We start from the raw sequence: 21,688 nt of genomic DNA on the forward strand, positions 1-21,688 counted from the left end.
TCCAGATGTTCTTTTCCCAGGTTATGACCCTGAAAAGACCTTTGGTAAATTACAGATTCCAAATTGAGCAACTTAAAAACCTTATGGGGAATGTTAGGGGAATAAGATTAGGGAACAGAGCCTTGATTTACAAAATGTCAATAGGTAATTTTTATATTTGCTGAAAACAAAAAATACAACATGCTAATAAAGAGGACTCCAATATAATTAAAAAATATATATTTTTTGTGAAAATGGATGCTATTCAGTAAAATTCCATTTATTATTCCTTTTCACTAGAAACAATTTTGATTCTGCTATCAGTTTCTTTGAGGTATATGTAAATTTGTTTTTATTGTAGACGTTGGTATAAATAAGCATTTTTTTCCTTCCTCTGGTGCCCCACAGTTTTCTTTTTATATATATTACAATTTATTGCATACCATTTTTTGTCCCACTGTTGTCCCAGGTGTATAAAGTCACTTGGCTATTGAGATAAAAAAAAGTCCTTTATTTAACCTGTTTGGCATACCTTAGATTTAGAGACTACCTCCTAGGGCTCTAGCCCATTAATAAGTAATGCCACAGGATAGAACACTAGCTTATTTCACCTCTGTCTTCACTTCTCTTCTTCCCAATAGGAGTATGGATGGCTCCAAAGTCTTGTGTACTCTCCCTCAACTTCCTTTCTCTCTCCTAAAGCTTCATCACAAAATCTTCTCTTGCTCTGCCACTGTGCTATCTTTTTCCTAGTACCCTGACCTTTTTTCTAATTATATTCTAAAGGATTGCCAATTTGCAGATATTTGAATTAAAATTCTTAGAGCGTCAGAGGATGTACAAAAAGCAAATCCATACATATTGGAATTTCAAGAGGAGAACTTGCTGGGATGGATTACTAAGTCATGCTGCATTCCTTAATGGAAGCAAATTTATCCTTGACCAAGTCTAAGTATATAGTTATTTTTACATTACATGTCTATTAATAAATTCTGTTTTGTATTTCTACTTTGTGTTGATAGATGCAAATGAAACTGATGGAAATGAAGGAGCTGGAAAACCATAATAATCAATTAAATTGGTGCAGTAGTCCACACAGCATTCTTGTGAATGGCGCTACAGATTATTGCAGTCTCAGCACCAGCAGCAGTGAAACAGCCAATCTTAATGAGCACACTGAAGGCCAGAGCAACCTAGAGTCTGAGTCCATACACCAGGAGTCTCCAGTGAGTCTAACAGTTCCTTAAATTTCGTAATCAACTTCAGAAAAAACAATTAATTTAGATCGAAGTTTTGTTGACATCATACCTAATGTAAATATGTGGCCTTGCCTCATCGGAGACAGTTGAGAGGCGGAGAATGGGTTCTAACAGTTTTAACTAGTGTAGAAATATAATTTTAACTGATCTATTGTTATAGAGCATGTTTTCAGAATAGTAGTTCTGTAGATAGTAACTTTTAAAAATAGTTTTTAAGTACTCTTGCCCAAAGCTGAAAGTAATTCTTTATTTCATAACATTGAGGACATTTATTTACTGGTTTTTTTGGAGAACACCAACGAATGCAAGAGTGCTGCTGTTATGTATGAGAGCTACAGAGACAAAAGACCTTTAACCCCGTCTTCAAGCTGCACACAGTCTAGTCATGTAACACTGTGTTAAAAGGCTGTGTTAAAGTAAGCATAGGATATTCAGGTAGGACAGCTTGGAGGAGGCTCAGAGAAGATGTCATAGGGAAGCTTTACAAGTGGCCATTGAAGTGAGAAGGGGTTAAGCAACAGAGAAGGTAGTACATTCCTAGCAGAGGAAACAGCATTAGCATAGGTATGAAATGGGAGAAAACATGCTGCACAGGATCATGAGAAGTTTTTGGAGGATATTTTGTGATGGTGGGGAATGTATTGGTAGGAGATGAGGCTCTCTCCTAGGGGGTTACCTGCATTACCTCTGTACTTTTTGTCAAGATAGAGATGTCTGTGCCCCACTTCAAACTTGTTGAACTAGAGTTTCTGGGTTGAAGCCAGGTACATATATTTTAAAAACAAATTCCATGGGTGATTACCTAGATAAAAATGACCGCTTGTAGGTCTTAAAGGACCAGAGAGTAAGAAATTTGGATTCATCTTGAAGCATTGGGGAATTCATCTTACTATAGCGAGTAGTAGCTATTGAAGAATTTTTAAGCAAGAAGTGACAGGATTGAGTTTACCTTTTAAAAAATGTGGATAGGGAATTCCCTGTTGGTCCAGTGGTTAGGACTTGGCGCTTTCACTGCCGTGGCCCAGGTTCAAGTCCAGGTCAGGGAACTAAGATCCTATAAGCCGTGAGGTGCAGCCAAAAAAAAAAAAAAAAAAAAGTGGATAATAGATTGAAGAGTAGGACTGGACACAGCCGTAAGGTAAGAGACTGTTGGAATGGTCTGTTTGAGAATTGTTTTAACCTAGACTTAACCAGTAACAGGAGGGATGATGATGAGAAGAATACAAATTTGAGAGATATTAAGGATGTAAAATTAACAGACTTAATATTATTTCGACAGTGCAGTCTTGGATATATTATACAATATTTTTTTTAAGCACAGAATGGAGATTACTAGATTATCCTTCAAAGACATAGGGTGGTATGAAATGGAGATTGCCCTTTGCACTTCTTAGATCAGAAATTTAGATCCAGAAAACAACGGGAAGCCATTGAAGGACTTTTAACCAGAGAGTCATGATCAGATTCACATTTTATATCTATTGCTTTAGCTACCATAATAAGGTAGATGGGAAGGACACATATTGGAGGCAGAAGGCAGTTGGAAGGTTATTACTACAGTAACACGGACCAGAAATGATGATACTGTAAATGAATGATAGTGACAGTGAGGATGGAGAAGAAAGGAAGGATTTAAGAAAGAGATAGGAGGTAGACTCAGCAAGACTTGGAATATAGCTGGGGGATGACCAAAGGGAAGTAGTTAAGAAAGACCTGAAGTTTTCTGGCCTTGAGTGGCTATGATGCTTGGTAATACCATTTTCTTAAGAAAGATTACGGGAGAAGTCATTCACTGAATATGTTCTGCTTGTCTTTTAAAATTTTTTAGTAATTTTTGACTATTCTTTGTCAGTTTCTCCTGCCAAGTAGAAAATACATTGTAAGTCTATGAAGAATTAATATTTTGTAGGCAAGAAGTAGTCCTGAAATACCGCCTTCTGGTGTGACTGATGAAAACGAAGTGGTGACTACAGTTGTTAAGGAAAAAGTTTGTCCTGAATTTAATAGTGACAGACATTCAAAAGAGGTAAAAATAATTTTATAATTAAATGTTTTTATCACTGTCTTCTCAAGATGGGCTGTACACTATTTTAGTCTAAGGAAAGAGAAAAATGTGTTAAGTGGACTTTATGACCACAAAAATATGTTACCATCAGTTGATTTTTTCAAACATGTTATTTTATTTTTAAATGTTACCTTTTAAAACATTGGTTTCTAAAACTTTTTTTTTAATTTAAAATTATTTTTAGGAAGATCCATTTAATGTAGAATCAAGTTCACTGACAAATCCAGTTGCAGATTCAAACTTGGATTTTTTCCAGTCTGATCCTTTTGTTGGCAGTAAGTACTCTTATATTTATATTACAGATTTACCAAAAAGGGTTTTAATACATAAGCTGTATAGGAATTTGGGCTTTAGTTTTGAGAGCCTACTCGTTATAACAAAAGTAAAAGGGAGAGTGAGGTTTTATATAGTCAGATTTTAGTATTTGTCCCCTTCAGGCAACTAAGTCCTGGAACTAAGCCTTTGCTTATGTCTCAGGGACCCCTAATTAAGAGTATGTTCCTTCTTCAGAATAGGAGCCCAAAGAAAGAGAGGAGATTGGGCACTCTTAAGTCAACCGGCAATTAATTACCAAAAGTGCCAACATCATGCTTTTAAAAGAGTGGAAATTGTAGTAGTTAGTAGCCCGATCACTGCCCTTAAGGTGCCTACAGTCTTATTGAAGAAATATGAGTTTAGTAAATTAAAATATCTGATGTCATTGTAAACTACGTTAAATACCATTTGTTTCAAAGTTCTTTTTGCTTTTTACTTATTTCCAAACTTACCTTGTGAAACTGATAGGTCAGTTTTAAAGATGGGAAACTGAGGTACATAAATGGAATAATTTGTTTAGAGTCATGGCAGAAATAAGCCTAGAAATTAGAACTCTTTTTAAAAAAACTTCCTTATTGATAAAGTGATAAAAGATATGTAAATTGAGCATTTAAAGTATACAATTAAATTGTTTGAGTACATTCACAGAGTTGTATAATTCTCACTAAAATCTAATTTTGGAACATTTTTTATCACCCCATAGAGCAACTCCATACCCATTATAAGTCACTTCCCATTCCCCTATCCCCAGCTCTAGGCAACCACTAATCTACTTTCTGTCTCTGTAGATGTGCATATTTATGGAATTACACAATACATGTTTATGTCTGGCTTCTTTCATTTAGCCTAATATTTTCAAGGGTTACTCATGTTGTAGTATGGTTCAATATCTCATTTCTTCTTATCGATGAATATTATTACATTGGATGGATATACCACGTTTTACTTATTCATTGGTTGATGGACATTTGGGTTGTTTCCACTTTTTTGACTCTTTTGAATAATGCTATCTTGAACATTTATATACAAGTTTTTGTGTGGATATATGTTTACATTTCTCCGGGGTATATATCAGATCATAGTACTCTATTAATCATTTGAGGAACTGCCAAACTGTTTTCCAAAGTGTCTGTACCATTATATATTCCCACCAGTATTGTATGTGGGTTGCAGTTTCTCCATATCTTTGTCAACACTTGTCACTGTCTATCCTTTTGATTATAGCCATTGTAGTGAGTGTGAAATGGTATCTTATTTGGGTTTGATTTTTATTTCCTTAATGAGTAACATTGTTGAACATCTTTCTTTGTGGTTATTGACCATCCATATATCTTCTTTGGAGAAACATTTATTCAGATCATTTGCCCTTTTTTAAATTGGGTTGTTTGTCTTTTTATTGTTGATTTGTAAGAGTTCTTTACATATTCTGAATATAAATCCCTTATCAAGCATATGCTTTGCAACTATTTTCTTGTGTTCAGTGTTGTCTTAATTTTGATGAAGTCTAACTTACCTATTTAAAAAATTTTTTTCACTCGTGCTTTTGATTTCATATCTAAGGTCCAAAGTCATGAAGATTTACTTTTTCTGCTAAGAGCTTTATTAATTTTAGCTGTTATATTTAGGTATTTGATCCATTTTGAGTTAATTTTGTATATGGTGTGAGATAGGGGTCCAACTATATTCTTTTGCATGTGGATATTCAGTGTCCCAGCACCATTTGTTGAAAAGACAATTCTTTAACCCCATTGAGTTGTCTTGGAACTCTTGTCAAAAATCAAATGACAATAAATGTGTAAGGATTTATTTCTAGACTCTTCAATTCTATAAGCACTTTTTTTTTTTTTTTTTTACCTCAGTGAAACTTAGTGTCTTTGTTTCTAAAGTGTTGATGGTAATACCTATCCAGTAATCCATTGAAAAGTAGAGATTTTGTTAGTAAAATTCTTGCTGTCATGCCTGTCTTTTCCCCTCCATCTGTAACCTGACCTTGTGGTCAAGAGGTAAGTATAGTTGACTCAATTCAGATTTGTCTCTTTTATGAGGTATATTGATGTTCTGCCCTTACTTATTACTTTTAAAAAATATTTCCTAAAGGTGGATGGCATTCATTGTTTTATCTACTTTGAGGTAGAGTTAATGAAACAGACTTTGCTTTAAGAAACTTTGCTTTTGTTTTAAAGTTACCCTTTAAGTAATGGTGCCACAACAGTGAATATTGTGATTTTGATTTCTGCTTATTTATTTTATCACAGATGATCCTTTCAAGGATGATCCTTTTGGGAAAATGGGTTAGTATATTATTGAGGTCCTTCTTAGCTTTAATTTGATTCTACTTAATTACAAGCTTATGTATATTTAGGAATGAGATCTCACAGTTGGGTAGTTATAGGAAATGGACTTCCTTTTTATTCAGTTTTAAAATTGACCCAAGCCCTCACTAAGATGTTGTATGTGCCTGGCATTTTCAGAGAGAAAGTGGTAGATACTTGTGAATTTGCTTAATAAACTGTTAGCTGTACTTTATAAAAAAAGATATTAGTGCTTGTACTGTGATGCTTTTAATAGTATTTACACTGATTTCTCCGTATTTGCCAAGGATTAAATAAACAAAATGATCTACATTCCTACAGGGTTTAGAACTTTTGTTTTCCTAAGATTAAAGCCTATTTGAATGAATGGGGGAAGAGTAAAGATCTTAAAGAATTACTGAGTGTTAAGCTTTTTAAGATATTCTTTCTCTGGGATTTTTGCATTAGAATAAAGCAAATCTTGTGTACCATTTAGTTATGCTTCCCAAACCTGTTCCAAACTATTGGCTGTTACCCTTGAGCTCAGAGGGAGAAATACATTTAGAAGTTTTTGTTGTTTCTTTAGTTATGATAGCATAGAATAAGGGTCTCAAAATGGGATCACTTGATATTATATGCTAATTAAAAAATAAGTTTATTAGGTGAAAGACTCTGTCTTTTATCAAAACCACAAAGGAAACTGTGATTCTGTCCCCACCCCCAAAATTAAAATCACCAGTTTAGAGGAATTATTTAATCCTAGCATATAGGCGACATTTGTGTAGTAAGTGTTGGAATTACTGATTTGCTTTGAATGAATGATGAACATGTAGGAAAGAATGTTAATTAAAGCTATTTAACTAGATGCAACTGCTTGTACTTTTTTCTGACCAAATAAGTAGTCAAAATATAAAGTACCTAACTTAGATTCTACAGGAGTTCAAAATGCCTTTTAATTAAGTCAGTTATCCTGCCTTTGGTGACAGGAAATTTAGAGTAATAATTTTGTAATCTCTCATATTTGTGTTGTATTTTCTTAGATCCATTTGGAGGTGATCCTTTCAAAGGTTCAGATCCATTTGCATCTGACTGTTTCTTCAAGCAATCTTCTACTGATCCTTTTGCCACTTCAAGTACTGACCCTTTCAGTGCAGCCAGCAATAGCAGTAATACGTTGGTAAGCAGGAGGGTTAAAAAATGTTGAATGGATAACAGATGTTCTGAAAGAGTTTCTCTTTTTCTTTTTTAAGAGCAGACAGTTTATTGAGCAGAAAACTAGTGAAATAACAAGACTATTAATCATTGCTAGATAGTAAATTCCTTGAGGGTAGGAACTATATCTTATAAAACATTTAGCACACATGCCTTGCCTGTACTGTGGTTAAGTGGTCAATAAATATATGTTAACTTCGGTTTAATGGTCAGAGAAGAAGTAGGGAAAGAGACGAATGTAGAAAAAAAATGATAAAAACAATTTACCTATAAAGTCATACACTATTTGAGTCATCTTTCAAATCCGAAGGATATAAATAATTCAGTACTCTAGACAAGAAAATTAATTGCCAAACTGGCACTAACTCCTGGGAATGAGAATCAGACACCTTCCTGGTAAATCCTATTCCTTCCACATCAGGCATATACGTTACAAGTGAAGAACTAATTGGCCAAGTATATTTTGTCTTTAAGAGAATGGGTATACAGTGGATCTTTTGGATTCTGTCTGCAAAGGAGTTTCTTGAAATACACAGTGATGAAAGAATCCTCTTGTAGATTACTTCTGATGGACCATATAAAAATTTCAGCCTCATCGAACCCATCTAGTTTTTGGTTCAGACTGGTATTTCACACCTTGATCACCCATTGGAATTGACTAGAATAACTCATGTCATCCAAATATCAAGTCCACCCTTCAAAGGACCAAATTTTATCCCACTGGGGATATTAAAAATAAATGATTAAAAATCCATAAGCCAGTGTTCAGTAAAGCTTTTAAAAAATGTTTGGTATGCATTATTGAAATAATGAAATCAATTTAAAAGGAACAGCATTGATTTTTTTAAAAAAATAAAATCATTTCTGTTATTTTATAGACATATCTGGAGTGTTATTCTTGTAAAGAAGTATAAATTCCCACTAAATGTCAGACTCTCTTGATAACATATACATAGAACAACAATTACTATTTAATAACCATGAACTATGATCCCTTTACTTCTGTGTGCTTCACAGTCATAATTTCTAATCTTCACATCAATCTTGCAAAGTAGGTGTTGGTGTCCCTATTTTAATAATAAGGACACCGGGACTCAGAAAAATTAACTAAGTTCAGACAACTAAGTGCTTTATCATCTGGAGGCTTTGAAAACAAAACCTTTATGTTATGGATATTTAAACACATGCAAAATAGAGTAACATAATGAAATATTTTAACTTCCATGTATCTATCACCCAATTTCAATAATTATGAATGGTATTGGAGGGCTTTTTAATTGCTTTTTTTCGTGTTTGTTTGGTTTGTTTTAAATTTTTTATTTGAAGGCTTATTTTTTGAGGCAGGATATTTCACATCTATAAGTAAACCAGACCTAGAAAGGAACAGTTGATTGACAGGCATGTGAAGCAAAAATTTTGTCTTTTAATACTCTTAGATTAAGAAAACTTCCTTAAAAGAGTAATTGCTTCTTTTAAAGATAATAGACTTTGGTGTTCTTGAATTACTTCCTTACTGTATTCTAATACAGTATTCAGTACTATATTCAGCTACTTGGCCAGCAGCTGGTTTTTTCCACTGATGTAAAACTAAGCAAATGCCTCTGTAACTAAATATTTGTGGTTTCCACAGGCTACTGGATACTCTGTTTTCCTACAACACTTAGTTTGCAGTGTGGGCCCATTTGCCAAATTTTTCTCAAATTGGCTACAACCTGAATTCTTTTCCTCTCACCTTATTTTAGCCTCTCATTATCCACTCTTATTGTTTAAAGGGCAAGAAAGCCAAAGCAGCTCTTCCTCATTTAAAAATAAACAAGTTTTGGGCTTCCCTGGTGGCGCAGTGGTTGAGAGTCCGCCTGCCGATGCAGGGTACACGGGTTCATGCCCGGTCCGGGAAGATCCCACATGCCGCAGAGCGGCTGGGCCCGTGAGCCATGGCCGCTGAGCCTGCGCGTCCAGAGCCTGTGCTCCACAATGGGAGAGGCCACAACAGTGAGAGGCCCGCATACCGCAAAAACAAACAAAAACAAATAAAAATAAACAAGTTTCTTTTGTTCCTCTTCCCTGGTGAAACTTTTCTACCATTCATTCTACTTACTTTTTCCCTTTTCTCCCCAGGTTTTGAAAGCAAAAATGCCCTTGCTGACAGCTCTTAATTTCTCCATTCAAAACTAAACTAAACACCAAATTGGCAATATAACAATAGTTACTTTTATCTAATCTCTTCTATGCTCCAGGCATGGTGCTAAATTCTTTTCATGTGTTACCTCACTTAAGCATCACAGTAATCTTATGAGGCTCATGTTTCATCCTCATTTTAAAGATAAAGATCAATAAATGAGAGGTTAAGTGTAAGTTAGTAAGTGATACAACTAAATTCAGACCGTGGTCTATCTGACCAAAATCTAAGGTCTTCACCACTATAGTCTAAAATTTAAACTCATTTCTTCCTAGCTACAAACCCCTGTTTTTTGTCATCTTCCTTCTTTTCAAATGGGCCTCTATTAATGCCTCCAGACATGAATCTCTCCCCACAAATCTTTCCTATTCCTTCAAGGATGGTCTCTGTTCTCAGAAGGACATAATTTTAAAAACCAAACCGAAAAAACAAGTGCCATTTCCTACTATTCTAGCTAGTGTATGGTAGCTACTGTGTACGTGCTAAGTCATACTGTGAAATGAGGGAGTTGATGGCTGATGCAGAAGAGAGAATTTCAGTGATAAATTAGGTGAATTTGTAGGAGGATTTTGGAACATTAATTCTATAAAATTATACCGTCTGTATTTTAGTCATGAAAATTACTTTTGTGTACTAAATTGCCTAATTATCAAACTGAACATAACATAAAGAGTTTTGTGGCCACTTATTCCCTCATGGGCTGCACAGTCCGTCCTGTTCCCCTTGCTGTCCCAGCGGCCTTTTAGGTTGGTTGCACAGTGTATGATAAAGGAATAGAAATAAAACCTGACGCACAAGTAGGCATACTTTTTCTATTTCTCTCTGTGACGGTACATAAAATCTGCAAGCTATTGTTAAAAATCAGGGCTGTTAGTTTTTCCTTCTCTCAGTTTAGAGAAGAAGCAGTAATAGTTGGTGACTTTAGTTACCATGTCTGTGACTGTCTCTCACACTGGCATTTTAACTATTATCTTAGGAACCATGGAGAGTTACTTGCTATACAGACCAACTTGATATTTTTCCCCCTTGAATGCTATTTATTCATTCAGCAGATAATCAGAGTATAAGATAGTATGTTCATTTAATAAAAATGTAAGTTAAGATAAGCATCAGATAAAATAAGTACTATCATTTTCAGTTTTGAAAACATCACTAGTATTTACTTCTTTCTGCTAGTAGTTTTGTTTTAATGGGTCCTGTTTTATAAAACGAGAATATACTCTAAGTCCCAGTTAGCATTGCTTCTGTCTTTTCAAATACATGTTTTACTTGAGCTCTCCAATATCCTTTGACATTCAATTGTTAATACCCAATTTCTTGATGATTAGAAATAGATCCTGTAATACAGATGACATTGCTAGTCATGAGTCAGAGTAGGAGATAAATATTCCAAAACTCTTTTCATGCCCCTTTTATCTAACTGTATGCCAAGGCTTTTGGCTGGCCTCTTAAAAAGAGCCTGATGCCAGAAAGTTAGTTCGGTTATCTTCTTAAATATATATTTTGTTTGACTATGATTTAAAAACAAAGTAAAGTAGGAAGACAGTTCAATACTTAGAATCACTGGCTTCTGGTGAAGTCCTCACTCTTTGTAGCCTCTCACCCTTGCCATTTGATCCAGATTTTTACATGGCTTATTATTGAAAGCTGCTGAGTTTTTTTAGCAGAAAGCACTCTGCCTCGCTCAAGTTCTCTCTCTCTGCCTCCCCCTCTCTTTCTCTCTCACACATTAACATTAGAGGAAGGTGAGTAAAGGGCCTATGAGAAGTCTCTGTATTATTAGGGATGGGATTGTGATTGGAGTGGGACACATGAAGACTTTTGAGATGTTAGCAGTTTCCTGGGAGGTGATTGCATAGGTGTTCACTTGATACTTATTTATTAAACTGTACATAATGTTCCATATATTTTTCTGAATGTATGTTATGTTTCACAGTAAAAGATTAGAAAATGATATGTATCATTTCAGTTTAATAAGTTTGCAAATCAGTAGGGGTAAACATTTGCTCCTAATTGATTTAGAGTTTGTAAAGAATATTTTCTTTGGTGTGGCAGTGTGGTTTCAGCTCTAAAATGTTGCCTCTCTGAGTCATGACTTGTGTAATTTGTTTAGGTGGAAACATTAGAGCACAATGATCCTTTTGCTCCTGGTGGGACGGCTGTGGTTGCAGCCAGCGATTTGGGTAAGGAGATGATTTATCAGTGTCTTTCAACAGTAAACACCACCCTCTCTTTAAGCATCTTTCTTTTCGTGTCCAAATATATTCATCCTGTTTACTTATTTATGGCGTTAAAATGATCGCATAGCTATATCCTGTTGCATTCTACCAATAATAAGAATGGTGTTTTTGTATCACTTTCTACTTATCATTTTTTATCTCATTTATTGTTCTTATTAAACAGCTTAATATGTACTCTAGCCAATGTCAGTAAAACCAATAAAAACCCTTTTTGCTTTATAAAAGGCAGCGTTGCTTGGCAGTTTCAAACTCAGCATTCATTCTTATGGATCTTGACCTAAATTTAAAAATTAGTGGCTTCCCATAGGTACTGCTATTAGCTTTACTATAGTGCATAGGTCCTGTTAATAAGACAGAGAAGAACTAAATGTTATTCTGGTACGCAGTTTTCATGCTTTATTTATGGAATCTAATTTTCCATTTATCCTTCTTTTTTCTTTTTTTTTACTTGTATATTTATTTATTAACATCTTTATTGGAGTGTAATTGCTTTACAATAGTGTGTTAGTTTCTGCTGTATAACAAAGTGAAGCAGCTATACATATACATATATCCCATATCTTCTCCCTCGTGGATCTCCCTCCCGCCCACCCTATCCCACCCCTCTAGGTGGCCACAAAGCGCCGAGCTGATCTCCCTGTGCTATGTGACTGCTTTCCCCTAGCTATCTGTTTTACATTTGGTAGTGTATATATGTCAGTTCTACTTCTCTCACTTTGTCCCAGCTTACTCTTCCCCCTCCCCGTATCCTGAAGTCCATTCTCTATGTCTGTATGTTTACTCCTGTCCTCCCCCTAGGTTTTTCAGGACCTTTTTTTTTTTCTAGATTCCATATATATGTGTTAGCATACGGTATTTGTCTTTCTCTTTCTGACTTACTTCACTCTGTATGACAGACTCTAGGTCCCTCCACCTCACTGCAAATAACTCAATTTCATTGCTTTCCATGGCTGAATAATATTCCATTGTATATATGTGCCACACCTTCTTTATCCATTCATCTATCAATGGACACTTAGGTTGCTTCCATGTCCTGGCTATTGTAAACAGAGCTGCAGTGAACATTGTGGTACATGACTCTTTTTGAATTATGGTTGTCTCAGGGTATATGCCCAGTAGTGGGATTGCTGGGTTGTATGGTGGTTCTATTTTTAGTTTTTTAAGGAACCTCCGTACTGTTCTCCATAGTGGCTGTATCAATTTACATTCCCACCAACAGTGCAGGACGGTGCCCTTTTCTCCACACCCTCTCCAGCATTTATTGTTTCTAGATTTTTTGATGATGGCCATTCTGACTGGTGTGAGGTGATACCTCATTGCAATTTTGATTTGCATTTTTCTAATGATTACTGATGTTAAGCATCCTTTCATGTGTTTGCTGGTGACCTGTATATCTTCTTTGGAGAAATGTCTATTTAGGTCTTCTGCCCATTTTTGGATTGAGTTGGTTGTTCTTTTGATATTGAGCTGCATGAGCTCCTTGTATACTTTGAAGATTAATCCTTTGTCCATTGATTCGTTTGCAAACATTTTCTCCCATTCTGAAGGTTGTTTTTTCATCTTGTTTATGGTTTCCTTTGCTGTGCAAAAGCTTTGAAGTTTCATTAGGTCCCATTTGTTTATATTTGTTTTTATTTCCATTGCTCTAGGAGGTGGGTCAAAAAAGATCTTGCTGTGATTTATGTCACAGAGTGTTCTATGTTTTCCTCTAAGAGTTTTATAGTGTCTGGACTTACATTTAGGTTGTTGATGTATTTTGAGTTTATTTTTGTGTATGGTGTTAGAGAATGTTCTAATTTCATTCTTTTACATGTAGCTGTCCAGTTTTCCCAGCACCACTTATCAAAGAGGTTGTCTTTTCTCCATTGTATATTCTTGCCTCCTTTATCAAAAATAAGGTGACCATATGTGCATAGGTTTATCTCTGGGCTTTCTATCCTGTTCCATTGATCTATATTTCTCTTTTTGTGCCAGTACCCTACTGTCTTGATTACTGTAGCTTTATAGTATAGTCTGAAGTCCGGGAGTCTGATTCCTCAGCTCCATTTTTCTTTCTCAAGATTGCTTTCGCTATTTGGGGTCTTTTGTGTTTCCATACAAATTGTGAAATTTTTTGTTCTAGTTCTGTGAAAAATGCCATCGGTAGTTTGATAGGGATTGCACCGCATCTGTAGATTGCTTTGGACAGTACAGTTATTTTCACAATGTTGATTTTTCCAATCCAAGAACATGGTATTCTCTCTCCATCTTTTTGTATCATCTTTAATTTCTTTTTTTTTTTTAAACGTCTTTATTGGGGTATAATTGCTTTACAATGGTGTGTTAGTTTCTGCTGTATAACAAAGTGAATCAGTTATACATATCATATTTTCCCATATCTCTTCCCTCTTGCGTCTCCCTCCCTACCCCCTTCCCTATCCCACCCCTCCAGGCGGTCACAAAGCACCGAGCCGATATCCCTGTACTATGCGGCTGCTTCCCACTAGCTATCTACCTTACGTTTGTTAGTGTATATATGTCCATGCCTATCTCTCGCCCTGTCACAGCGCACCCTTCCCCCTCCCCATATCCTCAAGTCCATTCTCCAGTAGGTCTGTGTCTTTATTCCTGTCTTACCCCTAGGTTCTTCATGACGTTTTTTTTTCTTAAATTCCATATATATGTGTTAGCATATGGTATTTGTCTTTTTCTTTCTGACTTACTTCACTCAGTATGACAGACTCTAGGTCTACCCACCTCACTACAAATAACTCAATTTCGTTTCTTTTTATGGCTGAGTAATATTCCATTGTATATATGTGCCACATCTTCTTTATCCATTCATCCGATGATGGGCACTTAGGTTGTTTCCATCTCCGGGCTATTGTAAATAGAGCTGCAATGAACATTTTGGTACATGACTCTTCATGAATTTTGGTTTTCTCAGGGTATATGCCCAGTAGTGGGATTGCTGGGTCATATGGTAGTTCTATTTGTGGTTTTTTAAGGAACCTCCATACTGTTCTCCATAGTGGCTGAACCAATTCACATTCCCACCAGCAGTGCAAGAGTGTTCCCTTTTCTCCACACCCTCTCCAGCATTTATTGTTTCTAGATTTTTTGATGATAGCCATTCAGACTGGTGTGAGATGATATCTCATTGTAGTTCTGATTTGCATTTCTCTAATGATTAATGATGTTGAGCATTCTTTCATGTGTTTGTTGGCAGTCTGTATATCTTCTTTGGAGAAATGTCTATTTAGGTCTTCTGCCCATTTTTGGATTGGGTTGTTTGTTTTTTTGTTATTGAGTTGCATGAGCTGCTTGTAAATGTTGGAGATTAATCCTTTGTCAGTTGCTTCATTTGCAAATATTTTCTCCCATTCTGAGGGTTGTCTTTTGGTCTTGTTTATGGTTTCCTTTGCTGTGCAAAAGCTTTGAAGTTTCATTAGGTCCCATTTGTTTATTTTTGTTTTTATTTCCATTTCTCTAGGAGGTGGGTCAAAAAGGATCTTGCTGTGATTTATGTCATAGAGTGTTCTGCCTATGTTTTCCTCTAAGAGTTTGATAGTTTCTGGCCTTACATTTAGGTCTTTAATCCATTTTGAGCTTATTTTTGTGTATGGTGTTAGGGAGTGATCTAATCTCATACTTTTACATGTACCTGTCCAGTTTTCCCAGCACCACTTATTGAAGAGGCTGTCCTTTCTCCACTGTACATTCCTGCCTCCTTTATCAAAGATAAGGTGTCCATATGTGCGTGGGTTTATCTCTGGGCTTTCTGTCCTGTTCCATTGATCTATCTTTCTGTTTTTGTGCCAGTACCATACTGTCTTGATTACTGTAGCTTTGTAGTATAGTCTGAAGTCAGGGAGCCTGATTCCTCCAGCTCCGTTTTTCGTTCTTAAAATTGCTTTGGCTATTTGGGGTCTATTGTGTTTCCATACAAATTATGAAATTTTTTCTTCTAGTTCTGTGAAAAATGCCAGTGGTAGTTTGATAGGGATTGCATTGAATCTATAGATTGCTTTGGGTAGTAGAGTCATTTCCACAATGTTGATTCTTCCAATCCAAGGATATGGTATATCTCTCCATCTATTTGTATCATCTTTAATTTCTTTCATCAGTGTCTTATAATTTTCTGCATACAGGTCTTTTGTCTCCTTAGGTAGGTTTATTCCTAGATATTTTATTCTTTTTGTTGTAATGGTAAATGGGAGTGTTTTCTTGATTTCACTTTCAGATTTTTCTTCATTAGTGTATAGGAATGCAAGAGATTTCTGTGCATTAATTTTGTATCCTGCTACTTTACCACATTCAGTGATTAGCTCTAGTAGTTTTCTCGTAACTTCTTTAGGATTCTCTATGTATAGTATCATGTCATCTGCAAACAGTGACAGCCTTACACCTTCATTTCTGATTTGGATTCCTTTTATTTCTTTTCCTTCTCTGATTGCCGTGGCTAAAACTCCCAAAACTATGTTGAATAATAGTGGTGAGAGTGGACAACCTTGTCTTGTTCCTGATCTTAGAGGAAATGCTTTCAGTTTTTCACCATTGAGAAAGGTGTTGTCTGTGGGTTTGTCATATATGGCCTTTCTTATGTTGAGGTAAGTTCCCTCTATGCCTACTTTCTGGAGGGTTTTTATCATAAATGGGTGTTGATTTTTGTCAAAAGCTTTTTCTGCGTGTATTGAGATGATCATATGGTATTTCTCCTTCAATTTGCTAATATGGTTTATCACATTGATTGATTTGCATATACTAAAGAATCCTTGCATTCCTGTGGTAAACCCCACTTGATCATGGTGTATGATCCTTTTAATGTGTTTTTGGATTCTGTTTGCTAGTATTTTGTTGAGAATTTTTGAATCTATGTTCATCAGTGACATTGGCCTGTAATTTTCCTTCTTTGTGACATCTTTGTCTGGTTTTGGTATCACAGTGATGGTGGCCTCGTAGGATGAGTTTGGGAGTGTTCCTCTTCCATATTTTGGAAGAGTTTGAGAAGGATAGGTGTTACCTCTTCTCTAAATGTTTGATGGAATTAGCCTGTGAAGCCATCTGGTCCTGGGCTTTTGTTTGTCGGAAGGTTTTTAATCACAGTCTCAATTTCAGTGCTTGTGATTGGTCTGTTTATATTTTCTATTTCTTCCTGGTTCAGTCTCGGAAGGTAGTGCTTTTCTAAGAATTTGTCCATTTCTTCCACGTTGTCCAATTTATTGGCATAGAGTTGCTTGTAGTAATCTCTCATGATCCTTTGTATTTCTGCAGTGTCAGTTGTTACTTCTCCTTTTTCATTTCCAACTCTGTTGATTTGAGTCTTCTCCCTTTTTTTCTTGATGAGTCTGGCTAATGGTTTATCAATTTTGTTTATCTTCTCAAAGAACCTGCTTTTAGTTTTATTGATCATTGCTATTGTTTCCTTCATTTCTTTTTCATTTATTTCTGATCTGATCTTTATGATTTCTTTCCTTCTACTAACTTTGGGGGTTTTGTGTTCTTCTTTTGCTAATTGCTTTAGGTGTAAGGTTAGGTTGTTTATTTGAGATGTTTCTTTTTTCTTGAGGTAGGATTGTACTGCTATAAACCTCCCTCGTAGAACTGCTTTTGCTGCATCCCATAGGTTTTGGGTTTTCGTGTTTTCATTGTCATTTGTTTGTCGGTACTTTTTGATTTCCTCTTTGATTTCTTCAGTGATCTCTTGGTTATGTAGTAGTGTATTGTTTAGCCTCCATGTGTTTGTATTGTTTACAGATTTTTTCCTGTAATTGATATCTACTCTCATAGTGTTGTGGTCAGAAAAGATACTTGATACGACTTCAGTTTTCTTAAATTTACCAAGGCTTGATTTGTGACCCAAGATATGATCTATCCTGGAGAATGTTCCATGAGCACTTGAGAAGGTGTATTCTGTTGTTTTTGGATAGAATGTCCTATAAATATCAATTAAGTCCATCTTGTTTAATGTATCACTTAAAACTTGTGTTTCCTTATTTATTTTCATTTCGGATGATCTGTCCATTGGTGAAAGGGGGTGTTAAAAGTCCCCTGCTATGATTGTGTTACTGTCAATTTCCCCTTTTATGGCTGTTAGCATTTGCCTTATGTATTGTGGTGCTCCTATGTTGGGTGCATAAATATTTACAATTGTTATATCTTCTTCTTGGATTGATCACTTGGTCGTTATGTAGTGTCCTTCTTTGTCTGTTTTACTGGTCTTTATTTAAAGTCTATTTTGTCTGATATGAGAATTGCTACTCCAGCTTTCTTTTGGTTTCCATTTGCATGGAATATCTTTTTCCATCCCCTCACTTTCAGTCTGTATGTGTCCCTTGGTCTGAAGTCAGTCTCTTGTAGACAGCATATATATGGATCTTGTTTTTGTATCCATTGAGCCAGTCTATTTCTTTTGGTTGGAGCATTTAATCCATTTACATTTAAGGTAGTTATGGATATGTATGTTCCTATTCCCATTTTCTTAATTGGCTTGGGTTTGTTATTGTACGTCTTTTCCTTCTCTTTTGTTTCCTGTCTAGAGAAGTTCCTTTAGCATTTGTTGTAAAGCTGGTTTGGTGGTTCTGAATTCTCTTAGCTTTTGCTTGTCTGTAAAGGTTTTAATTGCTCGGTTGAATCTGAATAAGATCCTTGCTGGGTAGAGTAATCTTCGTGGTAGGTTTTTCCCTTTCATCACTTTAAATATGTCCTGCCACTCCCTTCTGGCTTGCAGAGTTTCTGCTGAAAGATCAGCTGTTAACCTGATGGGGATTCCCTTGTGTGTTATTTGTTGCTTTTCCCTTGCTGCTTTTAATATTTTTTCTTTGTATTTAATTTTTGATAGTTTGATTAATGTGTGTCTTGGCCTGTTTCTCCTTGGATTTATCCTGTGTGGGACTCTCTGCATTTCCTGGACTTGATTGACTATTGCCTTTCCCATATTAGGGAAGTTTTCAACTATAATCTCTTCAAATATTTTCTCAGTCCCTTTCTTTTTCTCTTCTTCTTCTGTGACCCCTATAATTCGAACATTGGTGCAATTAATGTTGTCCCAGAAGTCTCTGAGACTGTCCTCAATTCTTTTCATTCTTTTTTCTTTATTCTGCTCTGTGGTAGTTACTTCCACTATTTTATCTTCCAGGTCACTTATCCAGTCTTCTGCCTCAGTTATTCTGCTATTGATTCCTTCTAGAGAATTTTTTATTTCATTTATTGTGTGGTTCATCATTGTTTCTTTGCCCTTTAGTTCTTCTAGGTCCTTGTTAAATGTTTCTTGTATTTTCTCCATTCTGTGTCCAACATTTTGGATCATCTTTACTATCATTACTCTGAATTCTTTTTCAGGTAGACTGCCTATTTGCTCTTCATTTGTTTGGTCTGGTGGGTTTTTACCTTCCTCCTTCATCTGATGTGTATTTCTCTGTCTTCTCATTTTGCTTAACTTACTGTGTTTGGGGTCTCCTTTTCACAGGCTGCACGTTTGTAGTTTCCATTGTTTTTGGTGTCTGTCCCCAGTGGCTAAAGTTGGTTCAGTGGGTTATGTAGGCTTCCTGGTGGAGGGGACTGGTGCCTGTGTTCTGGTGGATGAGGCTGGATCTTGTCTTTCTGGTGGGCAGGTCCACGTCTGGTGGTGTGTTTTGGGGTGTCTGTGGCCTTATTATGATTGTAGTCAGCCTCTCTGCTAATGGGTGGGGTTGTGTTCCTGTCTTGCTAGTTGTTTGGCATGTGGTGTCCAGCACTGTAGTTTGCTGGTTGTTGAGTGGAGCTGGGTCTTACCGTTGAGATGGAGATCTCTGGGAGAGCTTTCGCTGTTTTATATTATGTGGAGCCAGGAGGAGTCTGGTGGACCAATGTCCTGAACTCGGCTCTCCCATCTCAGAGGTACAGGTCTGACGCCCGGCTGGAGCACCAAGATCCTGTTAGCCACATGGCTCAGAAGAAAAGGGAGGAAAAAAAGAATCAAAGAAAGAAAAATAAAATAAAGTTATTAAAATAAAAAATTATTAGTAATAAAAAAACTAAAAAGTAATTTAAAAAAAGAAGGAAGAGAGCCACCAAACCAAAAAACAAATCCACCAATGATAACCAGTGCTAAAAACTATACTAAAAAAACAAACAAACAAACAAACAGAAATCAGACAGAACCCTAGGACAAATGGTAATAGCAAATGTATACAAACAAAATCACACAAAGAAGCATACACATACACACTCACAGAAAGAGAAAAAGGAAAAAAATATATATATTTATATATATAAAAAGAAATAAAGGAAGAGAGCAACCAAATCAATCAACAAATCTACCAATAATAAACTCTAAATACTAAAGTAAGGTAAATATAAAACCAAAAACAAATTAGATGCAGAAAGCAAACCCCAAGTCTACAGTTGCTCCCAAAGACCACTGCCTCAATTTTGGGATTATTCGTTGTCTGTTCAGGTATTCCAGAGATGCAGGGTACATCAAGGTGATCGTGGAGATTTAATTTGCTGCTTCTGAGGCTGCTGGGAGAGATTTCCCTTTGTCTTCTTTGTTCTCACAGCTCCTGGGGTTCAGCTTTGGATTTGGCCCGGCCTCTGCGTGTAGGTCACCTGAGGGCGTCTGTTCTTTGCTCAGACAGGACGGGGTTAAAGTAGCAGCTAATTAGGGGTCTCAGGCTCACTCAGGCCGGGGGTGGGACAGGGAGGGAGGGGTACGGAATGCAGGGCGAGCCTGCAGCGGCAGAGGTGGGAGTGACATTGCAACAGCCTGAGGCATGCTGTGTGTTCTCCCGGGGAAGTTGTCCCTGGATCATGGGACCCTGCAGTGGTGGACTGCACAGGCTCCTGGGAGGGTAGGTGTGGATAGTGACCTGTGCTTGCACACAGGCTTCTTGGTGTCGGCAGCAGCAGCCTTAGCATCTCATGCCTGTCTCTTGGGTCCATGCTGATAGACGCGGCTAGTGCCCATCTCTGGAGTTTGTTTAGGTGGTGCTCTGCATCCCCTCTCCTCCGGCACCCCACAACAATGGTCTCTTGCCTCTTAGGCAGATCCAGACTTTTTCCTGGACTCCCTCCTGGCTAGCTGTGGCACACTAGCCCCCTTCCGGTGTGTTCATGCAGCCAACCCCAGTTCTCTCGCTGGGATCTGACCCCTGAAGCCCGAGCCTCAGCTCCCAGCCCCCACCCGTCCTGGTGGGTGAGCAGACAAGCCTCTCAGGCTGGTGAGTGTTGGTTGGCACCGATCCTCTGTGCGGGAATCTCTCCGCTTTGCCCTCTGCACCCCTGTTGCTGCGCTCTCCTCCATGGCTCCGAAGCTTCGCCCCCGACCACCCCCCATCTCTGCCATTGAAGGGGCTTCCTAGTGTGTGGAAACTTTTCCTCCTTCACAGCTCCCTCACAGAGGTGCAGGTCCCATCCCTATTCTTTTGTCTGTGTTTTTTCTTCTTTCTTTTGCCCTACCTAGGTATGTGGGGATTTCTTGCCTTTTGGGAAGTCTGAAGTCTTCTACCAGTGTTCAGTGGGTGTTCTGTAGGAGTTGTTCCACATTTAGATGTATTTCTGATGTATTCGTGGGGAGGAAGGTGATCTCCACGTCTTACTCCTCCGCCATCTTGAAGGTCTCCTATCCATTTATCCTTTTAGTAACCTTTTAAATAATATTCCCATTTTAAAAATCAGGAAACTGAAGACCAGAACATTAAGTAACTTGATCAAGATTTACAGTTTACTAGATTTGAACCAGGTAAAACCAAGGTTCAAACCTAAATATGAAAGAGTTTAAAAGCTTTTTCAACTAAGTAACTGTTTCTTTCTCACTGTTCATTTGGAAATAAAATAGACCAGCTGTTGGGTAGGAGAGCAGGGAATTAGGGGGAAATAGACTCAAACATGTAAATACTTCAAAAATAATGGCTTATTTTTCCAGATGAAAATAGAGTGAGTTATTCAGTACAGAAATTTGCTGATTGTGACAAATTGAGTATTATGAGTGTAAAGAAAGATAAGTAGAAATGCCTTCACAGTTTGGATTTCTTGTGCAAATTGTAACAAGATGAGATTTAACAGTGTGAATTATTTGTTTTCAGCTTGAAAATTAACTTCCAACAGGAGCAGCTAGAAGAAGGAATGTAAAAAAGCAGATATGTAGAAAATAAGATTTAATGTAGTGCTGGGTTTTGATTTCAACCAAA

General features: G+C 36.8%; 1 protein-coding gene across 1 annotated transcript in view; it reads left to right on the forward strand.

Moving 5' to 3' along the window:
- EPS15 (epidermal growth factor receptor pathway substrate 15) overlaps nucleotides 1-21,688 on the forward strand; it is a 160,191-nt gene that overhangs the window by 112,213 nt on the left and 26,290 nt on the right. The window contains exons 16-21 of the mRNA XM_082834099.1: nucleotides 1,002-1,205; nucleotides 3,148-3,264; nucleotides 3,488-3,578; nucleotides 5,874-5,909; nucleotides 6,950-7,086; nucleotides 11,414-11,483. Coding sequence (XP_082690225.1) covers nucleotides 1,002-1,205; nucleotides 3,148-3,264; nucleotides 3,488-3,578; nucleotides 5,874-5,909; nucleotides 6,950-7,086; nucleotides 11,414-11,483 — 655 coding nt within the window. The remainder of the gene's footprint in view (nucleotides 1-1,001; nucleotides 1,206-3,147; nucleotides 3,265-3,487; nucleotides 3,579-5,873; nucleotides 5,910-6,949; nucleotides 7,087-11,413; nucleotides 11,484-21,688) is intronic.

Source organism: Leucopleurus acutus (assembly GCF_964270905.1).
Source record: "Leucopleurus acutus genome assembly, chromosome: 2".
NCBI lineage: Eukaryota > Metazoa > Chordata > Mammalia > Artiodactyla > Delphinidae > Leucopleurus > Leucopleurus acutus.